Below are 24,686 nucleotides of genomic sequence, written 5' to 3' on the forward strand. Positions count from 1 at the left end.
TAGCACAGACATTATCTTAATTCCATAATGTCTTTAGTTTAAACATTATATTGCCGGCCATAAACTTGCGCGTCCGGTGTTCAATACCTCTTTAGACGCGGCGCGCGCTTCTCGTCCGGTGTGCGATACTTCTGTCCTAACACGCTTCTCGTCCGGTGTTATGACACCACACAGATTGAGAAACGGGCATCATAAACAAGTGATTAACAAGTGCTGCATGGTGCATCTCAAATTGTCTCTTAATATTTTACTTTTTGAGAGACTTTTTCAGTCAGCATTTGAAAATTGGGAGAGCCATATAAAATCCTGAAAAGAGCCATATATGGCTCGCGAGCCATAGGTTCCCGACCCCTGGTTTATGAGGACATTATTCAGTTTATGAGGACTCATTTCACTATTGTATGTGACTCAGCAGTAGACTATTGTTTTACAACACTTGTGTGTGTTTACTCATGGTTTATGAGGACATTATTAGGTTTATGAGGACTCATTTCACTATTGTATGTGACTCAGCAGTTGACTATTGTTTTACAACACTTGTGTGTGTTTAATCATGGTTTATGAGGACATTATTCGGTTTAATGAGGACTCATTTCACTATTGTATGTGACTCAGCAGTTGACTATTGTTTTACAACACTTGTGTGTGTTTACTCATGGTTTATGAGGACATTATTCGGTTTATGAGGACTCATATGACTATTGTATGTGACTCAGCAGTAGACTATTGTTTTATAACACTTGTGTGTGTTTACTCATGGTTTATGAGGACATTATTCAGTTTATGAGGACTCATTTGACTATTGTATGTGACTCAGCAGTAGACTATTGTTTTACAACACTTGTGTGTGTTTACTCATGGTTTATGAGGACATTATTCAGTTTATGAGGACTCATATGACTATTGTATGTGACTCAGCAGTAGACTATTGTTTTACAACACTTGTGTGTGTTTACTCATGGTTTATGAGGACATTATTCAGTTTATGAGGACTCATTTGACTATTGTATGTGACTCAGCAGTAGACTATTGTTTTACAACACTTGTGTGTGTTTACTCATGGTTTATGAGGACATTATTCGGTTTAATGAGGACTCATATGACTATTGTATGTGACTCAGCAGTAGACTATTGTTTTACAACACTTGTGTGTGTTTACTCATGGTTTATGAGGACATTATTCAGTTTATGAGGACTCATTTGACTATTGTATGTGACTCAGCAGTAGACTATTGTTTTACAACACTTGTGTGTGTTTATTCATGGTTTATGAGGACATTATTCGGTTTAATGAGGACTCATATGACTATTGTATGTGACTCAGCAGTAGACTATTGTTTTACAACACTTGTGTGTGTTTATTCATGGTTTATGAGGACATTATTCGGTTTAATGAGGACTCATATGACTATTGTATGTGACTCAGCAGTAGACTATTGTTTTACAACACTTGTGTGTGTTTATTCATGGTTTATGAGGACATTATTCGGTTTAATGAGGACTCATATGACTATTGTATGTGACTCAGCAGTAGACTATTGTTTTACAACACTTGTGTGTGTTTACTCATGGTTTATGAGGACATTATTCAGTTTATGAGGACTCATTTGACTATTGTATGTGACTCAGCAGTAGACTATTGTTTTACAACACTTGTGTGTGTTTATTCATGGTTTATGAGGACATTATTCGGTTTAATGAGGACTCATATGACTATTGTATGTGACTCAGCAGTAGACTATTGTTTTACAACACTTGTGTGTGTTTATTCATGGTTTATGAGGACATTATTCGGTTTAATGAGGACTCATATGACTATTGTATGTGACTCAGCAGTAGACTATTGTTTTACAACACTTGTGTGTGTTTATTCATGGTTTATGAGGACATTATTCGGTTTAATGAGGACTCATTTCACTATTGTGTGTGACTCAGCAGTAGACTATTGTTTTACAACACTTGTGTGTGTTTATTCATGGTTTATGAGGACATTATTCGGTTTGAGGACTCAAATGACTATTGTATGTGACTCAGCAGTAGACTATTGTTTTACAAGACTTGTGTCTATTTATGGTGCGTTCATGTGCTATCGTAATTATGGTAAATACCAAAAGCCGACGTGGAAAATGCACATGAACACCCCCTCATGTGGTATTTACCACTGGGCAACTCGTAGAATATTTTAATGGACAAGTTGCCGAGATGAAAATAACCTTTGACCATTTCAAAATGGCGGAGAACACAGCGAGAGTCGTGAATGGTAAAAAAATATATACTATTCATGATCTAGAAAATATACAGCATATTATTTACCTTTTGAGTTTTGATAAATCATTTTCTTGCTGTTGCAGATGATTTAAGCAATCTAATATAGTTTTAGCTAAATATCAGGTCTGGATCTCCATCTTTTTACCACATTACGACAACAAAAGTACTTGAACGCAACACACTGGTAAATACCAGTTCACACGTGGAAAATATCCTATTTTCCATAGCACGTGAACGCAGCATTACTCATGGTAGAGTTAACACACACAAGTGTTTTTAACAATAGTGTACCACTAAATCACATTTCGTAGCAATGACATAATTTCAATTCAGATCATGTTATAAGGCGTGTGAAACTTAATTGTGAAAAGTATTAACAAACCTCTTCAGGTGATGTGACTTCACTTCCTGTCAAGGCTGGAGTGACAGGCTCATGGACAAACTGGAAGACAGAAACAAGGAGAAAGGAGCTATAATGTGACTCAGCAGTAGACTATTGTTTTACAACACTTGTGTGTGTTTACTCATGGTTTATGAGGACATTATTCGGTTTATGAGGACTCATATGACTATTGTATGTGACTCAGCAGTAGACTATTGTTTTATAACACTTGTGTGTGTTTACTCATGGTTTATGAGGACATTATTCGGTTTATGAGGACTCATATGACTATTGTATGTGACTCAGCAGTAGACTATTGTTTTACAACACTTGTGTGTGTTTATTCATGGTTTATGAGGACATTATTCGGTTTATGAGGACTCATATGACTATTGTATGTGACTCAGCAGTAGACTATTGTTTTACAACACTTGTGTGTGTTTACTCATGGTTTATGAGGACATTATTCGGTTTGAGGACTCAAATGACTATTGTATGTGACTCAGCAGTAGACTATTGTTTTACAAGACTTGTGTTTATTTATGCTGCGTTCATGTGCTATCGTAATTATGGTAAATACCAAAAGCCGACGTGGAAAATGCACATGAACACCCCCTCATGTGGTATTTACCACTGGGCAACTCGTAGAATATTTTAATGGACAAGTTGCCGAGATGAAAATAACCTTTGACCATTTCAAAATGGCGGAGAACACCGCGAGAGTCGTGAATGGTAAAAAAATATATACTATTCATGATCTAGAAAATATGCAGCATATTATTTACCTTTTGAGTTTTGATAAATCATTTTCTTGCTGTTGCAGATGATTTAAGCAATCTAATATAGTTTTAGCTAAATATCAGGTCTGGATCTCCATCTTTTTACCACATTACGACAACAAAAGTACTTGAACGCAACACACTGGTAAATACCAGTTCACAAGTGGAAAATATCCTATTTTCCATAGCACGTGAACGCAGCATTACTCATGGTAGAGTTAACACACACAAGTGTTTTTAACAATTGTGTACCACTAAATCACAATTCGTAGCAATGACATAATTTCAATTCAGATCATGTTATAAGGCGTGTGAAACTTAATTGTGAAAAGTATTAACAAACCTCTTCAGGAGATGTGACTTCACTTCCTGTCAAGGCTGGAGTGACAGGCTCATGGACAAACTGGAAGACAGAAACAAGGAGAAAGGAGCTATAATGTGACTCAGCAGTAGACTATTGTTTTACAACACTTGTGTGTGTTTACTCATGGTTTATGAGGACATTATTCGGTTTATGAGGACTCATTTGACTATTGTATGTGACTCAGCAGTAGACTATTGTTTTATAACACTTGTGTGTGTTTACTCATGGTTTATGAGGACATTATTCAGTTTATGAGGACTCATTTGACTATTGTATGTGACTCAGCAGTAGACTATTGTTTTACAACACTTGTGTGTGTTTAATCATGGTTTATGAGGACATTATTCAGTTTATGAGGACTCATTTGACTATTGTATGTGACTCATAGTTGACTATTGTTTTACAACACTTGTGTGTGTTTACTCATGGTTTATGAGGACATTATTCAGTTTATGAGGACTCATATGACTATTGTATGTGACTTAGCAGTAGACTATTGTTTTACAAGACTTGTGTCTATTTATGCTGCGTTCATGTGCTATGGTAATTATGGTAAATACCAAAAGCCGACGTGGAAAATACACATGAACACCCCCTCATGTGGTATTTACCACTGGGCAACTCGTAGAATATTTTAATGGACAAGTTGCCGAGATGAAAATAATATTTGACCATTTCAAAATGGCGGAGAACACCGCGAGAGTCGTGAATGGTAAAAAAATATATACTATTCATGATCTAGAAAATATACAGCATATTATTTACCTTTTGAGTTTTGATAAATCATTTTCTTGCTGTTGCAGATGATTTAAGCAATCTAATATAGTTTTAGCTAAATATCAGGTCTGGATCTCCATCTTTTTACCACATTACGACAACAAAAGTACTTGAACGCAACACACTGGTAAATACCAGTTCACAAGTGGAAAATATCCTATTTTCCATAGCACGTGAACGCAGCATTACTCATGGTAGAGTTAACACACACAAGTGTTTTTAACAATAGTGTACCACTAAATCACATTTCGTAGCAATAACATAATTTCAATTCAGATCATGTTATAAGGCGTGTGAAACTTAATTGTGAAAAGTATTAACAAACCTCTTCAGGAGATGTGACTTCACTTCTTGTCAAGGCTGGAGTGACAGGCTCATGGACAAACTGGAAGACAGAAACAAGGAGAAAGGAGCTATAATGTGACTCAGCAGTAGACTATATTGTTTTATAACACTTGTGTGTGTTTAATCATGGTTTATGAGGACATTATTCGGTTTATGAGGACTCATTTCACTATTGTATGTGACTCAGCAGTAGACTATTGTTTTACAACACTTGTGTGTTTTTAACAATAGTTTACAGCTAAAATCACATTTAGTAGCAATAACATAATTTCACGTCAGATCATGTTATAAGGCGTGTGAAACTTAATTGTGAAAAGTATTAACAAACCTCTTTAGGAGATGTGACTTCACTTCCTGTCAAGGCTGTAGTGACAGGCTCATGGACAAACTGGAAGACAGAAAAAAATGTGAAGCAAGCAACTGGACGATGATAGTATCAATTTTTAAATAACATTTGGAAATATCTACCTCGCACGTTTTCTGGCCATAGCGAGAACGCCATGGCAAGTCACGTCCTCCATAATCATAGGTTATCTCTTCACCATTATTGATGTCTTTATATTGAACAATAAACGAACCTCTCAATATAAATGTTGGGGCAAACACACCCCGACCTAAATGAAATAAAAATCAAGAAGAAACTGTTAAAAAAAATTTAAACTGCTGTATTTTCCAGTAGCACCTCAATGCAGAACATGAGATCCACGGGGAGGAGTCGGATCACGATCCAAGGGGTGGAGATGGGTAGGATTAGGGTTGGGTTTAGAGATCAGGGGGCGGAGTTGGTTGGTTAGGTTTAGGTGTATGTAAGGTGGGAGGAGTTGGATCTGGATCCGACTCCTCCCCGTGGATTTTATGTTCCGCAGTGAGCACCATCTCGTATTTTCCGCACTTAAAAGCATTTAATTTTCTCAAAAAACGAAAGTGTGTGTCTTCTTTGTGGTTAGTTCTAACACTTTGGTCAATTTTGAAATGTAATATACTCCATTACTAGATTTTCATTACTAGACATTGTATTTGTTGTTGTATTTATATATTAAATAATTGGTAACACTCTATTTGAAGGGGTGTGCTTAAGACTGACAAGACACTCATAAACATGACATAACACCTGTCATGAACATGAAGGAGTCTTTATGAATGTTTATGACTGTTGTCATTAAGTTTAATGCAAAGTTGACATTGTTTAAAATGTCTTTGTTATGACAACTTGACATTAACAAAGAAATCATAACAAATAAAAAAAAATAAAAAAGTGGAACACATTGTACTATTTATAAAGATGTCATTAAAGATTATTACACTGTCAAATGCTTTAACAACAGTGTCATTAATATTTCCCCTTACATCAAGTAAAGTGGAAAACGTTGGACTAGTTATGATTACTTGGTTTATGTCAAGTTGTCAAAACAAAGACATTTCTATCTTTATTAATGTCAAGTTGTCATAATCAAGACATTTTTGTCTTTGTTAATGTCAAGTTGTCATAACAAAGACATTTTAAACAATGTCAACTTTGCATTAAGAGTGTCATAATTTATCAAATGACACTTAATGACAACAGTCATAAACATTCATAAAGGCTCCTTCATGTTTATGACAGGTGTTATGTCATGTTTATGATAGTGTCATATCAGTCTTATAAACACCCCTTCAAATAAAGTGTTACCAAATAATTAATTTATCAATCAGATCAAAACATTTTACAATCCTACTAACCCTTTATTTAGATTTAAGAAAAATTCTTATTAATTTGGTGAGGAACATAGCTTTTTGAGCAGCATTTGCAGACCCCTGTAATGCTGTTTGCCATTAATGCTAACGATTAAACAATTAATTGATCGTTAATTTCAACGACGATCGATCATTGGAATTTGTGAAAATTGACATCCCTACCCCCTAGTCAAACAAACCGGGCTTTGGGGGTCAAACATGTTCGGGTACAGCTCAGATCATCTAGTGAGAGTACAATCTTCTTTGTGGTTAGTTCTAACACTTTGGTCAATTTTGAAATGTAATATACTCCATTACTAGATTTTACCATGCATGATGTTACACTGCACAAATTACAGACTGTATTTGGTTGAACATTGTTTATCTAGTATAATAGATGTTAACTAGGCCTAACTAATTAAGAGATAGGCTAAGGTTTATGGGAAAAAAAAGAAACTTACCTTTGACAGGATTTTTATATCTCCCGGTTATTATGTCTTTGTCTTTTCCCATTTTTATACTGCTCTCTGCATCTTTTAGAGGATTTGGCCCTCTGATCCGATGACTCCGAATCACTACAAAATATGTCAAGTCAATCTTTACAGATAAACAGTTTAATATCAGTATTATATATAAATACAAAAATAAATTATAATAATAAAAACACGCATGTAAATAATTAAATTGCATAGGCCTACTGTATACAGAAATCTATGCTGCATATCATATTATTTAAAACATAGGGTTTATTAATTCACAATAGCATTAAGCTTTATTATAATGTTTAAATGTGTTTAACATATAACGCAGCCTTGTAAACCGTCTAATAATGCTTTTAATGTTTTTTTCGTCCGTGAAATTCGCAGCAGTGGTTTGGGTGACAAAACGGCTCCAGCCTCAAGGCCGTGGCTCCCCGTGTTCTCGTGCACCTCAGCCGGCTAAACCTGCCATCTCTCCCGCTCACACCACCGCGACCGCACAGACAGCGACACTTGAATAACTTAGATTGTGCTTCTTCCGATGTCGATTTACTATAACGTATTATTTGAACTTTGATAAACTACCAAGTGAAGATATATATCGCAGAAATATTTTCTTATAAGACGAAATTACTTTTTAGCAGTGTGCTCAGCCCAAGGCCACTTTATTTCACAACGATATAATTTAAATAGTATTTTCTTGAATGATTACCACATTCGCTGCGATCTAAATCATGTTTGCGTCTCATAGCTGATTCTACAAGCAGTGCTCCTCTCACGCGCCATTACCACAGTTTAAGTGATTAAATTACAAATCATTTTGACAACTACAAATCATTTTGACAACTGAAACTAACTCTGAGGAATCGCGGATTTCATATTTATGAAAAAAATAAACAAAATATATTATCTTACTTACTATTTCACCGTAGATCCAGCAGCTGTGGTGTTCACTGAAGCGCTGCAAATCTTCTTTGACGTAAACTGCGTTAATTTGGCGCGAATATGTGTGTAATTTGGCGCCAATGTGTGTACCTTGCAATACTAAATCCCACCTACAGGGGCACTGTTCCGATTATACACAGACACATCATGGTTTAAGAGGACAGTGTTTGTAAAGGTTATAAAAAAGGTAGGGAGTGTCATAACACTGAAATAGAAACATTACTTAACAAAAGTAATAATAAAGAAAAGACACAAGCATTATTTTTTTTAATTAATATTAGAAGTCAATAATTATTACAATAAAAAATTTCAGAATTACGAGACCACTAAAAGTGGTCTCATAAACCAATTGGTCTTGTAATGCTGGTATGTAAACCTGAAAATTGGTCTCATAAACCACTTATGCCAACACACACACACACACACACACACACACAGCCTTTTAGCCACTACTATACTGCCCTACAAAGGCAAAGTGCAGTAACTACGCAAACAAAGAAACGGAGAAAAAGGCCTTTAAAGTTTTTATACCAGCCAGTCAAACATGTTATTGGTAGGTTATGTGGTAATGCATCTCCGAAACGGGACATAATTTAATCCAGATATTTTTTCACAAGACAGAACACATGTCGTCAGGATTAATAGCCACATCCTCTCCAAATGACATTGTGTGACAATGACAGGCAAGTGTGTGTAGTGACAATGACATGTCCTGCATGTACAGGACATGCAGCAATTGCAAGGATAAGAAAATTCCCACAACACTGGATCCTTCACTGAAAGGAAACATCATAATATGGGAGGAGTGGGTTACAAAATTTGTACCAAGAAGAGGTGCATATGGGTCCACTGAAGAGAAGGATGTGAGGAATGTTTTTCTTGAGAAGAGAAATACCTCCTTCGAAAAACTTGTAGAACTGACACAGGACCACCTCTCTAACTTCTCAAGACACATCTACAATATCAAGCTTCAGTATGAAAGAATGAGAAAATTGAGAGAGTCCCTTAGCCAGAATGAAGTAGTAGTTCATATTGACTACAGTGAGAACTACGCTTGCAAATATACCAGAGAAATAAAAGAAACTCACTTTGGAGGTGGCAACCAGCAGGTAACCCTCTATACTGGAGTTATTTATCTCAGTGGGGGAGAAAGTGCAGTCCTTTCCATCGCTTTCAGCCTGTCTTCAGCACAATGCCATAGCAACATGGGGTAGGATTGAATAAGCTTATGCTTCTTCCTACTCCTTTTCGGACATGTATAAGTTAAAAATGTGTTGTTTTATGTATTGTTTGTTTGTTTATTTTCTACATGTTCGAAATAAAAACTTTTCATTCATTCAACATGGGCTCACCTTGACCCGGTACTGAGGAGCTTACGAGAGGTACATCCACTTCATTTCAGATGGGCCCACATCTCAGTGCCGGAACAAAACAAACTTTTATCTAGCTCCGACAGTTATGCGAGGATTTAATCATGTAACATGGAATTTCACAGAGGCGTCCCATGGAAAGGGTACGTGCTCCTGATGGAGTGGGTGGTGCCTTGAAAAACCTGGCTGACAGAATTGTGCCCTTTGGTACAAGCATACCAGATGCTAATACTCTTTTTGAGCAGCTAAATCTGAATTCATCTGTAAGGCTCTTTAAGATAACGGAGGAAGATGTCAAAAAAGTGCTGAGTTAGTACTTCCAGATCTGAATACAGTACCTGGGACAATGAGAGTTCATCAGGGGCCAGTTGCACCAACAGGGCTTTACTAAGCCTGGTCCTAACTGCTAAGTAGGTCTTAGTTAAGACCAGTCTTTAGAGTTGACCTAACGTCGGTTGCACCGACCAAACTTAAGCCTAGGCCGTATTTGAAGCCGTATCAATGGAGGATCAAAGAAAAAGGAAAGGAAATTTCACTGACATAGAGATACGAAAACTAATAGAGCTGTACAGCCAGCACAGACACACACTGACTGCCAAGCAATTACGGAAGCGATATAACGGAAGCGATTAACGATTGCTCTGACTCCGGCTGCTTTCGGACAGTGAGCGATGTCAGAAAAAAGTGGAAAGACCTCCTCAGCAAGGCAAAAAAAGATTTTTCTTCAAAAAAACACCACCCGACCGGCGGGGGTCCACCCCCAAAAACATCTGTGTACAGTGACATAATTGTTGATATCTTTGGAGAGGATTCCCCGGCTTTCAATGGTTTGATCGGTGTGGAAAGTGCGGTATCAACATAGAAACTGCCGTCTCTCCAGAGATGGATGACGACCACTCAAGCGAGAGTGTTAATTGTGGAGGTGTGTAGCCTAGATATTAGAGTAGCCTAACAGTTTTAGTAGTTGTCAGATAACAGTATCCCTATGACAGATTATCTGTGTTTTCAGACTCGATAGAGCCGCCAGTCACTCCTCAAAGTTCGTATGAAGGCAGCAGTGGTGCACCGCCAGGGAAACGGATGAGGAGGCTGGAAAGTCTGCAGCAGACACTCCTTGAAAAAGAAATTGTTAGAGTGGAGGCTGAAACAAAAAAGTTACAGACCAAGCAGGAAAAGCTGGAACTGAAAAGCAAAAAATATCATTAGAAATAACGTTGCTCCAAACACAGATAGGCCTAAATAGATCATCTTCACCTATTTCTGAAGAGGATGGGCGGTCTTTTGTAATTCTGTAAATAAGCCTAATGGCAAATTGTCCCATCAATGCAGCCCAAAATCCCGTAAGATTTACGCCCGGTCTTAGCGAGAAGAGGACTTAAGTCTGGATGGTGCAACGGCCGTAACTATTAGGTCGGACTTAGAATGTTGAGTTAAGACCTACTTACCTTAAGACCAGGCGTAAGCCCTGTTGGTGCAACTGGCTCCAGAGCTCTTTAATTTTCGCGCATTTATTATTTTGGCAGGACAGAGACGGGTCTAAGAATACGAGAAAAAAGGAAGAGAGTAAAGCAATGCAAAAAGATAAGGCGAAAGAAAAGGGACCTTACAGGAACAAACTCACACAAAGCGCAAAGCAGCTGTATTTGGAGAAGCAGCATCAATATATTTGTTCTTTTCCACTAATAACAGTATTATTATTTTATTATTATTACTTATGTTGTCCATGAAACTTATATTGTCCAAATATACATATATATCAGTTCTCAATAAATATTGTTAAGCAACATCAAGTTGTTTCAAACATTTATTTCAAAAAAATAAAAAAAGTAATGTACTAGGCACTCAAACAACACTTTTGCGTATGTTCGTTAAGGCACAGCAAACAGTGAAAATCGTATACTAAAGGCATCAGCCAACCATGCAATCCGGCGCGCAGTGTTGTAGTACTCGAGACTCGGACTCGGTCTCGAGACCATATTTTAATGGTCTTGGTCTTGTCATTGACTCGTGTCCACTTGGACTCGGAATTGACTCGTACTTGAACATTTTTTTTTAGGACTTGGACTTGGACCGAGTCCACTCGAGTTCAATTCAAAATATTTTTCATGATTATTAATGTATGTTAATAAAATATTTTTTTAAATTGATTGACACGCCCAGTGATTGGTGATTTTCTAGTGCGCAACTGCGCATGACAAATTGTAATAAAATTACTTTTAACACCACCTACTATGTGGCCTTTTTACCCTAAACTGATCATATTTTTTAAACTCTAAGTAAATTCAGTAAAAAACAAAAAAAAGGATTTCTCTGAGTAAATAAAAGTAAATTAGGTAATCAACCCTCACTGGTCTCAGTCTCGACTCGGACTCGACCGTCTCTAGTCTCGGACTCGACTCTCTCTGGTCTTGGTGTCGACTCGGACTCGAGTGAGGTTGTCTCGACTACAACACTGCCGGTGCGTCTCCGAGTCTGTCAGGTCAGAGACTCTCTGACCCCATTTACACCTGGTATTAAAATGCGATCTGTATCCAGATAAGTTATCTGGATAATAAGTCAAGTCAAGTCAAATTTATTTATATAGCGCTTTTTACAATACAGATTGTATCAAAGCAGCTTCACACTGATAACATGAAAGTAGCACAACACAGGATCAAAAACATTGCTAAACACTAAATAATCCCAACTGAGCAAGCCAAAAGCAAGGCGACAGTGGCAAGGAACCAAACTTCATCAGATTGGATGGAGAAAAAACCTTGGGAGAACCCAGGCTCAGTCGGGGGCCAGTTCTCCTCTGGCTTACATTCATATTGTTTAAATATAAATATTAAATATAAATATTGTTTATGAAGTACCGATTCCATTTACACCTGGCCACATAAATGTGTTTTTGCAAAACGGATATAAATCCGATCTTAAACTCCCGCGTTATATGCAGATTTAATGGATTGCACGCCACCAAAAGCAACAGATTTGAGCTGCATTTCGTTGATCATCAGCTAATTTCCAAATCAAAGACATCAATAAGAGAGAGTGGCAACAGCGCTGGTAAGATAATTTCGTGTCTTTACTTGAAGATGATTGTGTGTTAAGCGTCTGTGACTTACTTTCACTTTTATTTGCGATGTTTGCACGTTGGCTTGATGAATTGACGCTCAGCTGCTCATCTGCGGTGATGCGTGTCGCAGTAGCGCCGTCATATCTGACTATAACATGATATATAGCCTATATAACAAGCTCACTCGTTTATTTTTTGCCTTTTTGGGAGGAGTAAAATATACATATGTGGTTTCAACAACCAGATTGCGTTTACACCTAGTAAAGATCCGGACACAATGCGAGCCAGACTACCTCCAGATGTGGTCAGGCAGATCTGATCGCGATCCGATCACAACGCATTTACACCTTGCATTAACATGCGTTTTTTATTATCCGGATAACTTATCTGGATACAGATCGCATTTTAATACCAGGTGTAAATGGGGTCTCTGATGCTGTGTCCATTTCGGTAATCTAAAAAACTGTATTCCAATGTTCCTATATTTTCCATATGTATCGTGTGAGTTACTGGAGGAGTTTTTAACGCAGCAGTTACTTCCAGGCATGGTAAAACAGTGCGGAATTGAGAGAAACTCCTCTACTACCAAGCTAAAAACACACGTAATTACTGTTTTGCCGTGGGAATCCTACCAACATGGTGGAGAGAGGAGGGGCTCTGTAGAATGACGTCAACTCCTCATTCTCAATACACGGAGCATTTAACAAGCAGATTTCTCTCAATTTTCTCGGTTTGCTTTGAGTTTAGACATAACCAAATGTTCTCATGTAAACCTTGTGTGTATTTGAGAGTATTAGCGAAATAATACTCGACAGATAACATATTCCAGCAACCAGGCGCTGTTAGACAAGCTTTTAGTACATGTGTGCGTCGGGTGTTCGCGCTCAGAACAGCGCATCAGCAGTGAATGACATGTTTAACCGGCAAGGCTTTAAAGCACATGCAAATTAACTTTTGTGAACTCGCTGAACAGATAGCCGTTCCTCTGCGTTAATATTGCGAGTATTTGTCGCGTTGTACACTAATATGCTGTTGAGACGGAGATGTCAGGACTGCAACTGACTGAATGCACGATATAGCTGCTACATATTTCTACAAAAGCAGTCAGCAACTTGCTTGGAGCAAGGATCATAGCGCAAATTTGAAATATATCGATATATCGCCCAGCGCTGGTGACCTAACTGTGATGTTCTTGTCAACTGACAACGATACCAGCGCGAGAGCTCTCATGAGATACTAAATTGAGCAGGTGAATTGAGCAGGCTGATAAGGACGCAAATACGTCCTTGTTGATACTTTGAAAGGAACTTTCTGTACGCACGTCAGCCAGTTATGGGTTATGTCCTCATATTCTCTACCATTTTATCCCTTTTAACAAATTCTGCCATTTTAAAAATTGTACCAATGAGAATAAATAAAATACATCTGTTTTATCACCTTTTCTCAAATTTCAGTTCAGTTCATCTTTAAAGGGATAGTTCACTTTAAAATTAATTTTTGATATGTTTTAGCTTACCTCACGGGCATCCAAGATGTAGGTGTCTTTGTTTCCACAGTATTTTCAATTTTGACATTTTTAGGTCAAACCGTTGTTGTCTATCAGTCATACAATGGAGGTTTGGGGGGGGGGGGGGTCCACCCTTGGTTCACCTTCTAAGAGCATGCACAGAGAAGTCAAAATTAAACATGATTTAAAGGGCACCTATTATGCCCCTTTTTACAAGATGTAATATTGGTCTCTGGTGTCCCTAGAATGTATTTGTGAAGTTTCAGCTCAAAATACCCCACAGTTAATTTATTATAACCATTTGAAAATGTCATTTTGGGGCCAGCTTAAAAATGAGCTGTTTCGGAGGTATACGGCTTTAAATGCTAATGAGCTGCATATCCCCGCCCTGCCTTTGGATGAGGGCGTAACTTGATACCAATGGCAGTCGGTACTGAGAGACTGAGAGAAAGAAACCGCTGTTTTAAATGTCATTCAGCGTACGTTTGAATCGGAATATATAAATAATCTCTGATCAGACCCAGATGACGAACGGAAAAATAAACACAAATGAGAATGGACCAGTACGTCTCGGTATGGTTATTTGATACATTTATGTACTTAGCGTTGTAATCGCGTCCCCTTTGAAATGATGGGCATGTGGAACACACACACACAGACACACAAAAACACTAATGCTGGCGCAGTTTTTTTGAAACTACATACACATAGCGCTACTGTGATAAAGTTTGCTACGTACAAGCGATATTACATTTATGCGAGGGACCTGTGGCGTCATGTTTACTTGTCATACAGGTGCTTCTGTGGCAAATGTGAGGAGATGGCTAACTTAAAGAACAAGAACATGTATGCAGTTTTTAATACAATATCTTTAAATATATATAAAAGTGTGGTTACACACTATACAAACAAGGTTTAAATTATATAGCCTACACAGACATCCTACGACGACAACAACTTTAGACGCATTTGTTGTTGAATTGGCTGACATTGACTGAAAAGACAATTTGCTCAAAAATCATAAAACACACTTACTGTTACTGGATGTGACGGTGGATCGCAAACAGTAGATGACGATCCACACTTGAGGATTAACTTTTAAACTACAACAACAGGATTAACTCACGAGTCCACGACAGAACACTTATGTTAAGAGACATTACCGGCGAGGATGCTGTACAGATCACTGAGGGCGGGGTCTAGGCCAAAACCACACTGTCAATCAAACCCCTTTCTCACTTTCTACGTCACAAAGAGCTGGATCTCAGAACAGCTCGTTCTGAGACAGTGCATATGATTTATTGAGATTGTAAAAAAAACACTGGGTGGATTTTTATCATTCTAGGATGGTTTTGCTCACACACTGCCAACACACATTTATGTTCAAACACCATGTAAAAGTTAATTTTCCATAATAGGTGCCCTTTAATGACTCGTAAATGTAAGTACATATTGATGGCCTAAGACACGAAACGAGCGGTTTGTGTGAGAAAACGAACAGTATTTATATTGTTTTTACCGCTTGTAATCATAGCCATGTCAAAATGATCTGACGGCACGGGCGCTTCGGTCTGCGCATGCGCTGGAAGTGATCACTCGCGCGCAAACGTCACTCTTTGTTTATACAGAGATTTCGGAAGTTTTACCTTTCACTAAACATATTTAGATATACGGGAAACCGCAATGGAAGACGATTTCGGTATATCTAGATATGTTTATTAAAATGTAAAACTTCCGAAATCTCCGTGTAAATATTGAGTGACGTCACACGCAAGCGATCACTTCCGGCGTAACATTGAACTGATTCAGTTCGGTTCAGTTGGACATTGCACAACTGATTCAGATCACTTGGATGCGACTGTGATTACACGAGTTAAAAACGATATAAATACTGTTCGTTTTCTCACACAAACCGCTCGTTTCGTGTCTTAGGCCATCAGTGTGTACTTACATTTATGAGTCATTAAATCATATTTAATTTGGACTTCTCTGTGCTGCTCTTTGAGGTGGTGACCATAGACCTGCATTATATGACTGACAGACAACAATGGTTTGACCTAAAAATATAAAAATTGAAAATACTGTGGAAACAAAGACACCAACATCTTGAATGCCCTTGAGTTAAGCTAAAACATATCAAAAATTAATTTCAAAGTGAACTATCCCTTTAATAATTCGAAAAAAGCTGACAGTTCATCGCGATCTCACACATCTCTGTTATTATCAATGAAGCTGACTGAACAATGAATCTTTCATAATATCTACACTTTGTTTGCTATAATTAGAGGATTTGCCAGCATACAGAATTCAGCACTGAATAAAAAAGTCTGTTATGAGCAGTGAGGGAAGTATATCTTAAATGCTTCTGATTGGCCATTGCGTTCAAGAAATCAACATGTCTGTGATTGCAGACTGATCTCATGAAGTAGCGTATGTATGACACGTCAATTCGTATTTCCATTTTTGGCGTGCTATCAAGACGCATAATCGCTTTTCAGTGTGTTTATGAACCCCGTTGACTTAACGTTATAAGATATTTGACGGCGTGTACAGACACGCGGAATGACGCGGACGTTAATGGCGTAGACATACACGCGGATAGCTCAAAATGCGTAGAGATAACACGCCCCTTGACTCGAAAGTGCCGTGTATGTTTACGCAAAAGTCATGATGTCATGTTGGTGATTGGCTACATCGCTCAATAATGCAAACATGTTATAAATAGAACCTCTGGCCTGTAAATCGTTACTATTTAGTTTTAGTTGTTCTTGTAGATGACTAAAAATCTATTAGTTTTTATATGTTTTATAAATAGATAATTTCTAGTTTGTATCTATATTAAATATCTATACCAACATAAACATAAAATTTGCAACGTTACAGCACTCAGCATTAACCTGATGTTGACAATGGAGTTTTCCTGTAGCCTTATCTAGGTCAAAGATAAATATTTCCACTACATTACTGCCCTGGCCTACCTGTAAACCATTCCCTTGCAACCGGTCCACTCACGCCACTATAAAGTATAGGCTTTCCTGATGCAAAATTAATAGTACAGTAAAGGCAGAGACAGGTAAAGGTCACATTTTTAAGGATCTTAGGATGCCAATAATCAAGACAAGCAAACAGGGGAAAAGTTATTACTTACCTGTGTATCAATATGTGAAGACCCTAGAGATGTCCCCTACTCGGCTCAATCCAGACGTTTGTGGTGCTGGTCCACTGGGGTGACCACACTGTAGTTTCAGCCGTCGTGTGTGCTGACGTGCCAGGTACACTGCAGCCGTAATGCCGGACAGAAGAGGAGTCACACCACCTTATGGAAAGAAGCGGAAATGGATGGAGAAGCATAGTTTACTGTAAAGCTACGTCTTAGTTTGTGCTAATCTTGGCGAAAGCCAAGCCGAGTACAAATCTGCTTGAAGTTTTAAAATCTACTCTCGTGTACTGGAAATCATGTGCAAAATAACTTTTAACTAGATTAATTAAAAATAGTGTTTCAGTTGTCTTTGAGGTTAATTAAAACACATACTTACTGTACAAAGCTGTGTAAAATGGGCCTGGGCTCTGAAAAGAGCCTTTGGGGTGTAGCTCATGAAAAGGAGTCAAATATATTGCAAATGCCTTTGTGAATTAATGTGCACTCAATTTATCTTTTTTTAACTAAAACAGTATGTTAAGAACATGGCAAATCAGAACTGTATGATACTTCTAGATCGATCACTTACAAAAATCAGATGAAAATCACTCACACTGAAAAAAAAAAAACAGAAAAGACCATTCTATTTTGTTTAACTAACAAAGGTTAAGGCTCTATTTTATGGATAGCTGTGTGCCTTCACTTACTATCACTTTACTACATGACCACTTCTTTATCTGTAATAGAAACGCACAACGAGAGCTGCTTTAATTTTAAGCATGTCACTTAAAAAATAATTAAAAATCCCTTGAGTGTTAGGGGTTAATATTATAAAGGGACAGATGCCATTTTTGTTCGGAAAAAAGTCAGTTCATTAATTTTATGACCGTTTATTAGTTTAGCCTAGTTGTTTTAAGTTAACTTACCTAAGTTATCCTCAGACTGATGAACGAGTTCCCCCCTCATGTCTAAAAATACATACTGTCAAAAAAAAAAAACTAATTGAAAATATTTAATACGAGAACATATAACAGTCAGTTAATAATAACTAAAGTCAACAGTTAGTTAATAACTAACCATGTCCAGAAACACGTAAATTCAAGAATCCTCCGCCGCCAATTTCTGTCATCCGTTATTATCGAAAACATTTCTCAGAAAACTCGACGTTTTCTAACAAAATTATATTTTTCAATAAAAAAAATAAGTACACAAAACAAAATAAACACTGGCCTGAAAATTGTGTGTTTGAAAAGGATAAACAGAGTCCGATGCTGTAGACTTTAGCTGTAGACGAACACTGAAACTCTGTGGTGAAATAATGCCGTATTTGAACAGTCGCAGCTTTCTCGTATTGGCTTGTTTTGGATTTGAACTTCATGTTCCGATGAGTTTTGACAATTATGCACACGGTAAACATCAGAATATCCCTTCTTCTGTCAATAAAAAATTCCAAAATATAAAATTTTATTACAGACACTCATTTTAGGTGGCGTTTGTTCAACTCATTGAACGTAAAGATAAGTGATATGTTTCCAAACGGAAGTCCGTCGCGAAGTTCAGTGCAAGTGGTCCATTTATATTTTAGGATTTAAATAAATTTTTCACTTGTCCTGATATGTCACCAAATTATCTTAACACATTTTTGAATGTTCTCTTATTAATCCTGTCAAACCCTCAATTATTCTGACTTTAAATATAAAATATTGTTATAAAATGATACTAGAAATATTATTTTTTATTATGAAGTGAAAGGACAAGGTGAGATGTTTTATGTAGAAACATAAGAATCGAAAACAATACTTTTCCCCGCTGTGAACAATGTAGGCAATGACAAGAGTTCAGCTTCAGTCTACGCGCATTCGAAAATGACGTCATAAAGAAGTTGAGCGTTGTCATGGTTCTTTGTGTTGTGTTTGTCAGCTAATTTAGTTCAGCCGTGTGAAACACATACCGTCCGCCAGTCTTCTCGTTGTTTATTCTGTAGTAAATATGATGAAGTTAGCCAAATGTACACTGACAACTGCCATCATGGCAGTGAAGAGAAAGCCCCTCGCTCAGGTGTGCGACTTCCGTTACAGATTCACACCGTCAACATTCAGATACGCCGCGACTACACGGACAAGTGAGGGCAAGTCAAATTGACCATTACAAATCCATCCACACACCACCACATTATATTCAAATTAAACTTAAGTGTTTTTACAATGTACACTTGGGTTTACTGCCATATCAAATATTACTCTCACTGCTGTCCATGCTTGACATTTCATGTCAAATATAACCATTAATCTTTTAACAGGCGACATTCTCAGCCGGTTTAAAATCGGTAAAAAGCTTGGTGTGGGAGGATTCGGCAAGGTTTATGAAGGGAAGCGCTTGGAGGATGGTCTTGAGGTATAGTAATCTTACATTTATCAATTTAGCAAATTCTTTTTCGTCTCACTATCCATTTCAAGTCCTTTTATTGTATGTTATGTTCACTAGGCTATGTGGTGCAGTTTACATGTTTGTAAATGTAATTGTAATGGGCTAAATGTTTTGTTTTGTTGATCAGGTGGCAGTGAAATTTGTCAAAAAGTTCAGGAGCATGCAATTCGTCAAAGTTGTAAGTTTGATCATGAAAACAACATTTTTCCAAAACTGAACAAACATATTTTATTCTAAAATCTTCTAAAAATCCTCTAAACAACAATGATCTTTCTTCCAGCCTGGTCATCCTACAATCCTCCCATTAGAGGTCGGCATGTTAACCGCTGTTAATAGGGGCCCCAAAGTTAAAGAGATCATTGAACTGCTGGACTGGCAGGACCAGCATGACAAATATATCATGGTCTTGGAGCGTCTCCCACACTGCGAAGATGTGTTTCATTTTTGGGTTGATCACAAACGCATCCTCAGGGAGGAAATGGCACGGACAATCATGGCGCAGGCAACAAGGGCTGCTCAGACGTGCTGTGACCGAGGAGTTTTCCACGGCGACATCAAGTTACAAAACCTGCTGATCAACAAAAAAACACTTGAGGTCAAACTGATTGACTTCGGGTGCGGGAGATTCCTGAAAGAGTCCGCCTATGACGACTTCCGTGGTATGTATTATGAATCAAGGTTTAAAAAGAGTTTTTATTTTTTAAATTTAGATGAATATGTTCTCACTAAATATGTCGCCTCACGCCTGGTTTGGCCGTGGATTGATCTCACTTTTAAAACTCCAAAATTGTGAATAAAAACAACTTAATTATTTATTTACTCTAATGGATACAGAAGGTGTTGATACACGGGGCAACTTTTTTGAGCAAATTTGCAGAACGATGTTCCTTGGGCGCTTTCTCATTGAGAATGGGCAACAAATTTCTACCTGGGTACTTTAGATCGGTCATGGGCCCTGTATCTCACCTGGTTTCCTGTTAACGGCAACATTGCTCAATAAGTTGCCCCGTGTATCGTCACCTGGAGAAAACATGCTATGGGATTTCAAACTTAACCATCAGACAAATCTCTTTCTAGGCACCATAACGTACTGTCCACCTGAGTTCGACGCATTCCACAGGTACCACGCTAAACCAGCTACTGTGTGGTCTCTGGGAATGCTCTTATTCCAGATGGTGTGTGGAGGCTTACCAGAACCCGAAGAACATCTGATGATTAATGATGACATCTGGTCTGAGCGTCACTTGTCAAAAGGTAAAATGGCATCCATCACAAAAAGATGATCAATTATAATTTCAAATCACCAAAATAGAAATGAAACAAAGAAGTAACAGTAACACCAAAACCAGAAAGCTTTATAAAATATGGCTGTTACCAGTTCCAGTTTTTTTTAACCGTACAGTATAGCGTAGTCTAATCTCACATCTTAATAGAAAGACAGCAGGTGTAAAGTTTAAGGTCTCTTCACAGATTGCTGCGACCTGATTCAACGCCTCCTGCAGGAAAACCCAAGTGAGCGGATTGGTTTGGAGGAAATCATTTCCCATAATTGGTTTAAGGTAATGACCCTAATAAGCTAGAAATGAATTTGGATTTACAGGTGGAACTTGAAAAATTAGAATATCATGCAAAAGTTAATTTATTTCAGTAATTCAACTTAAAAGGTCAAACTAACATATGATAGAGAGACTCATAACATGCAGAGTGTGATATTTCAAGCCTTTATTTGTTATAATTGTGATGATTATGACGTACAGCTATGAAAACCTTCTCACAATATTCTTACTGAATTTGGGGTTTCATCCATAATCATCACAATTATAACAAATAAGTAGTAGTAGTAGTAAAAATCTTTATTTGTCCCTTTACAGGGCAATTTAAGTAGCTTCAACCTCACAAAACAGCAAAACATCACAGACATTACACACACACACACACAAAAAAAACACACAAAACCCCGGGCATTTATAAATCTTCGTCTAGCTACTATTAAAATTAAAATTCATTCACGGTGCCTTTGCTTTGTTTCAAATAAGTATTTACACTCATCACTGCGTTTGAAACAAAAGACCTAGAGGCTTTAGTGGTCCTCCACTTGGGCACTCTTTATCGCTTTCCTGAGGGAAGCATCTCAGATTCTAAATAAAATTAAAAAAATAAAGGCTTGAAATGTCTCACTTTGCATGTTATGAGTCTCTATAATATATTAGTTTCACCTTTTAAGTTGAATTACGTAAATAAATGAACTTTTGCACAATGTTCTAATTTTTCGAGTTTCACCTGTATATTAATATTTGGAAGACACTTTTTTTGTCTATTTGTTTGATATGTTCTTAGTTTATTGTGAAACAGGAAAAGTCAAGGTCAAATCTCTTATATGTGTAATGTATGTTTATCATCAACCTGTTAGAAAGGGAAGCGATAGTCAGGAGAGACAGAAGAGGAGGAGTAGGTCGGAGCAGCAGCTGAGGTCAGGGTCAGAAAGTGGACGATCAGACCACTGCAGCCACTAGCGAGAGAAGTTTTCTGTTTATTAGAGCTCTGTACATCATTTTCAGAAAGATTAATGCAATCCCATATATACCTGGAAAACTGGCATGCCACCTGCCAGTTAAATAATCCAAGAAAGTGAAAACGTGTATTTCTGTTACTTTGAATAATGGCGAAAGGTGAAATGTATATTTTTCTTCTCCAATTATTTTTTCCCCAAAACAGTTGCTGTCAAAACCCAAATTTAATGGAGTGGAGAAGATCAAAACATGGACATACATGGCTGCTACGGGACTGAATGTGACCCCTGGACCGGATTACGCACAGGTACTCTGTTTCTCTGTCCAGGTCGTATCCAGATTGAGTCGATGCGGCTGAAAAGCATCAACCATTTGAGGAAAATGAGATGCCGATGAGAAAGAGGACAAGGACGGGAAGTTTCATTTATTTGAAACGTGAAATTCTCTACTGGACAGTGCCTGTGCTCTTGAGGATCATGGTCTTCAGGAACCTCTATCCAGTGGTCTTGAAGTCGTTCCTCCTGTAGATCCGCAGGTTCAAACCCCTTCAGCTCCAGTCCACCACAGTCCAGCACCAGATCACAGAGCGGACGTAACAACTGAGGGTGAGTTTACTGCCATATCTCAAATATTACTCTCCCTGCTGTCCATGCTTGACATTTCATGTCAACTATAAGCATTAATCTTTTAACAGAAGGCTTTTAACTTTCGGCTGCTACGGGACTGAATGTGACCTCTGGACCGGATTACGCACTGGTACTCTTCTAAACTAATTTTTTTGTAAAGATTTCACTGGATTGATTGTGGTGCTAACACCCTTGATCTGTGCTTGAGGTGTGTGCCTCAGAGTCTCAGGGTGTAGTCAATACTGAATATCAAACAAGTATAATGATAGTTTCCCGTTCTTTTTCTGAAGAAACATTGACCGGCAGATGGTGGAGTTTGCGTTTGCTTTGGAGGGGAAACTGGATGACATCAACAAACCATTCCTTTAATGACTTCAGCGCTTTCACACCCAACAACATATTGTTAAAGCTTTCTTCAAGACAGGTATCTTTGCCTTAGCATACATATAATACATTAAAGACATATAATAGATTAAAGATAATACATTAAATCTTGATGTACTCGTTACATCATAAGAAGTGTTTTTGGCTAATTTTAGTGTCTTTGTTTATCCCGAGGTTTTCCCGCAGCCTGCCGGATCCAGATCTGACGAAGACCTTAGCCTGGACACGATGACAATGCAGTGCTAAGGTGCCAACTAGCCTCTCTCTATGGAGGATCCCTTTCACACTCTACAGATTAAGCGATGTGAATTCGTTTCGCGTCCCTACCCTGAAGTGATTTGAAAATCTGTATCAAATTTATAGACAAGTAGTTTGTTCAGGCATGAGGGAATTTAAAAACCTGCGCGCATATATTCAAACGCACAGAACTATTGAATCAATTCTTAATGTGCATGTGAACGTCATCAGCAAGGCTGTTACTACCAATTTATCACAGGTTTGCGTTTAAAGTCTATTTAGAAACATTCATATAAATTTTTACGTGACAGTTACTGTAAATTCGGCCTCTAGTTCATAAACGCCAGAGGAGAACTGGCCCCCGACTGAGCCTGGGTTCTCCCAAGGTTTTTTTTCCTCCATCGGGTCACCTGATGGAGTTTTTCAGTTCCTTGCCACTGTCGCCTTTGGCTTGCTCAGTTGGGGATATTCAAATCAATTATACTACAGGGCTGTTGAATGCTTGATTCTGATTGGTTGAGAACGTTTTAAAGGTGTGCAATTATTTTCACGGCTAAAGTAGTTTCAGGCAAGTTTGAACCGCATTACAGTTCCATGTCACTGCGCGTAGTTAACGGAAAATAGGATACAATTCATAACAAGAGAAGACATGCAGCCCCATGCGCTTGATCTGCAATTTTCGATGTCTAACTTCACAATCAGTTGACGCATACAGTTTAATTTTAATAAATAAAGTTTAGTCCTATCTATAATAGGCTAAATAGAAAATTAAACTGAATAGGCTATATAAATGAATTAATAGTCCTCAATTATAGAAAACAATAATGAACGAACTAATTAAAACGAAGTTAATAAATAAATAATAATATTGACACACATGCTTTTCTGTCTCATTATTTCAATGTCTCTCTCTCTCTCTCTCTCTCTAATAACTGCATTAATAACTGCATAAAGCCGGGACAGACTAGTTTAGGCCTACTAAGGCCATTATGAATGTAATTTGATACTGACTGATCATGCCCAAACGCGCGTTCAGTCTATGGTTCACACAGTTGGTGTTTAAGACCTGCTACAGTCGATGGAAACAGTCGGTCTTCGAATATTTCAGTGAATTGTAAGTGTGTCCCCCATCATTACATTAGTCTGCTATCAGTGGCTCAAACCTCCGTTACTACTAACTCTAAAATGACGTTTTGGAATTAGCAACAGAGGCATGGGATTAGATGCGTAAGAAATTAGTCCTACATTCAAGAGCGCTTTAATATCAAAAGCTTGACAAACGTCTTGATATGAATCATCTGAACAAGGTTTTGAGTCAATTCACTTACTAAATTATATAATTAAATCATTTATATAGACTAAAACATATATGTGAA

The 24,686-nt window shown here is 37.7% G+C and overlaps 1 protein-coding gene, 1 long non-coding RNA gene and 1 pseudogene across 3 annotated transcripts; 2 read left to right on the top strand and 1 right to left on the bottom strand.

Moving 5' to 3' along the window:
* Positions 1 to 3,769: 3,769 nt before the first annotated feature.
* LOC120462732 (uncharacterized) lies at positions 3,770 to 6,001 on the bottom strand. Its single transcript, XR_016168618.1, has 3 exons — positions 5,244 to 6,001; positions 4,896 to 4,955; positions 3,770 to 3,832 (listed from the first exon to the last, which is right to left on the bottom strand). It is a non-coding gene; the product is annotated as an uncharacterized LOC120462732 (long non-coding RNA).
* A 2,677-nt stretch (positions 6,002 to 8,678) lies between these two features.
* On the top strand, positions 8,679 to 9,813 carry LOC148981346 (uncharacterized; annotated as a pseudogene).
* Positions 9,814 to 18,968: 9,155 nt separating this feature from the next.
* LOC120461558 (serine/threonine-protein kinase pim-2) lies at positions 18,969 to 22,431 on the top strand. 2 transcript variants are annotated; one of them, XM_089130875.1, is made up of 7 exons: positions 18,969 to 19,254; positions 19,426 to 19,520; positions 19,681 to 19,731; positions 19,834 to 20,212; positions 20,631 to 20,807; positions 21,024 to 21,112; positions 22,269 to 22,431. In XM_089130875.1, exons 1-7 carry the CDS (start codon positions 19,116 to 19,118, stop codon positions 22,419 to 22,421), a joined length of 1,083 nt encoding a protein of 360 aa, XP_088987001.1. In that variant the 5' UTR covers positions 18,969 to 19,115; the 3' UTR covers positions 22,422 to 22,431. The 2 variants fall into 2 exon arrangements, with proteins under 2 accessions (XP_088987001.1, XP_088987002.1); XM_089130876.1 differs by having other exon boundaries at positions 18,969 to 19,248.
* The last annotated feature ends 2,255 nt before the right edge of the window (positions 22,432 to 24,686 follow it).

This window comes from Pimephales promelas, chromosome 5, assembly GCF_988280905.1.
Source record: "Pimephales promelas chromosome 5, fPimPro1.hap1.1, whole genome shotgun sequence".
Taxonomy (NCBI): Eukaryota; Metazoa; Chordata; class Actinopteri; order Cypriniformes; family Leuciscidae; genus Pimephales; species Pimephales promelas.

Excerpts from the sequence above, each read along its gene's own strand:
- LOC120461558 (XM_089130875.1), top strand. The coding sequence starts at position 19,116 with ATGATGAAGTTAGCCAAATGTACACTGACAACTGCCATCATGGCAGTG. Across the intron at positions 19,255-19,425 it reads GACTACACGGACAAGTGAGG|GCGACATTCTCAGCCGGTTT; the intron begins GCAAGTCAAATT and ends ATCTTTTAACAG. Across the intron at positions 19,732-19,833 it reads GCATGCAATTCGTCAAAGTT|CCTGGTCATCCTACAATCCT; the intron begins GTAAGTTTGATC and ends TCTTTCTTCCAG.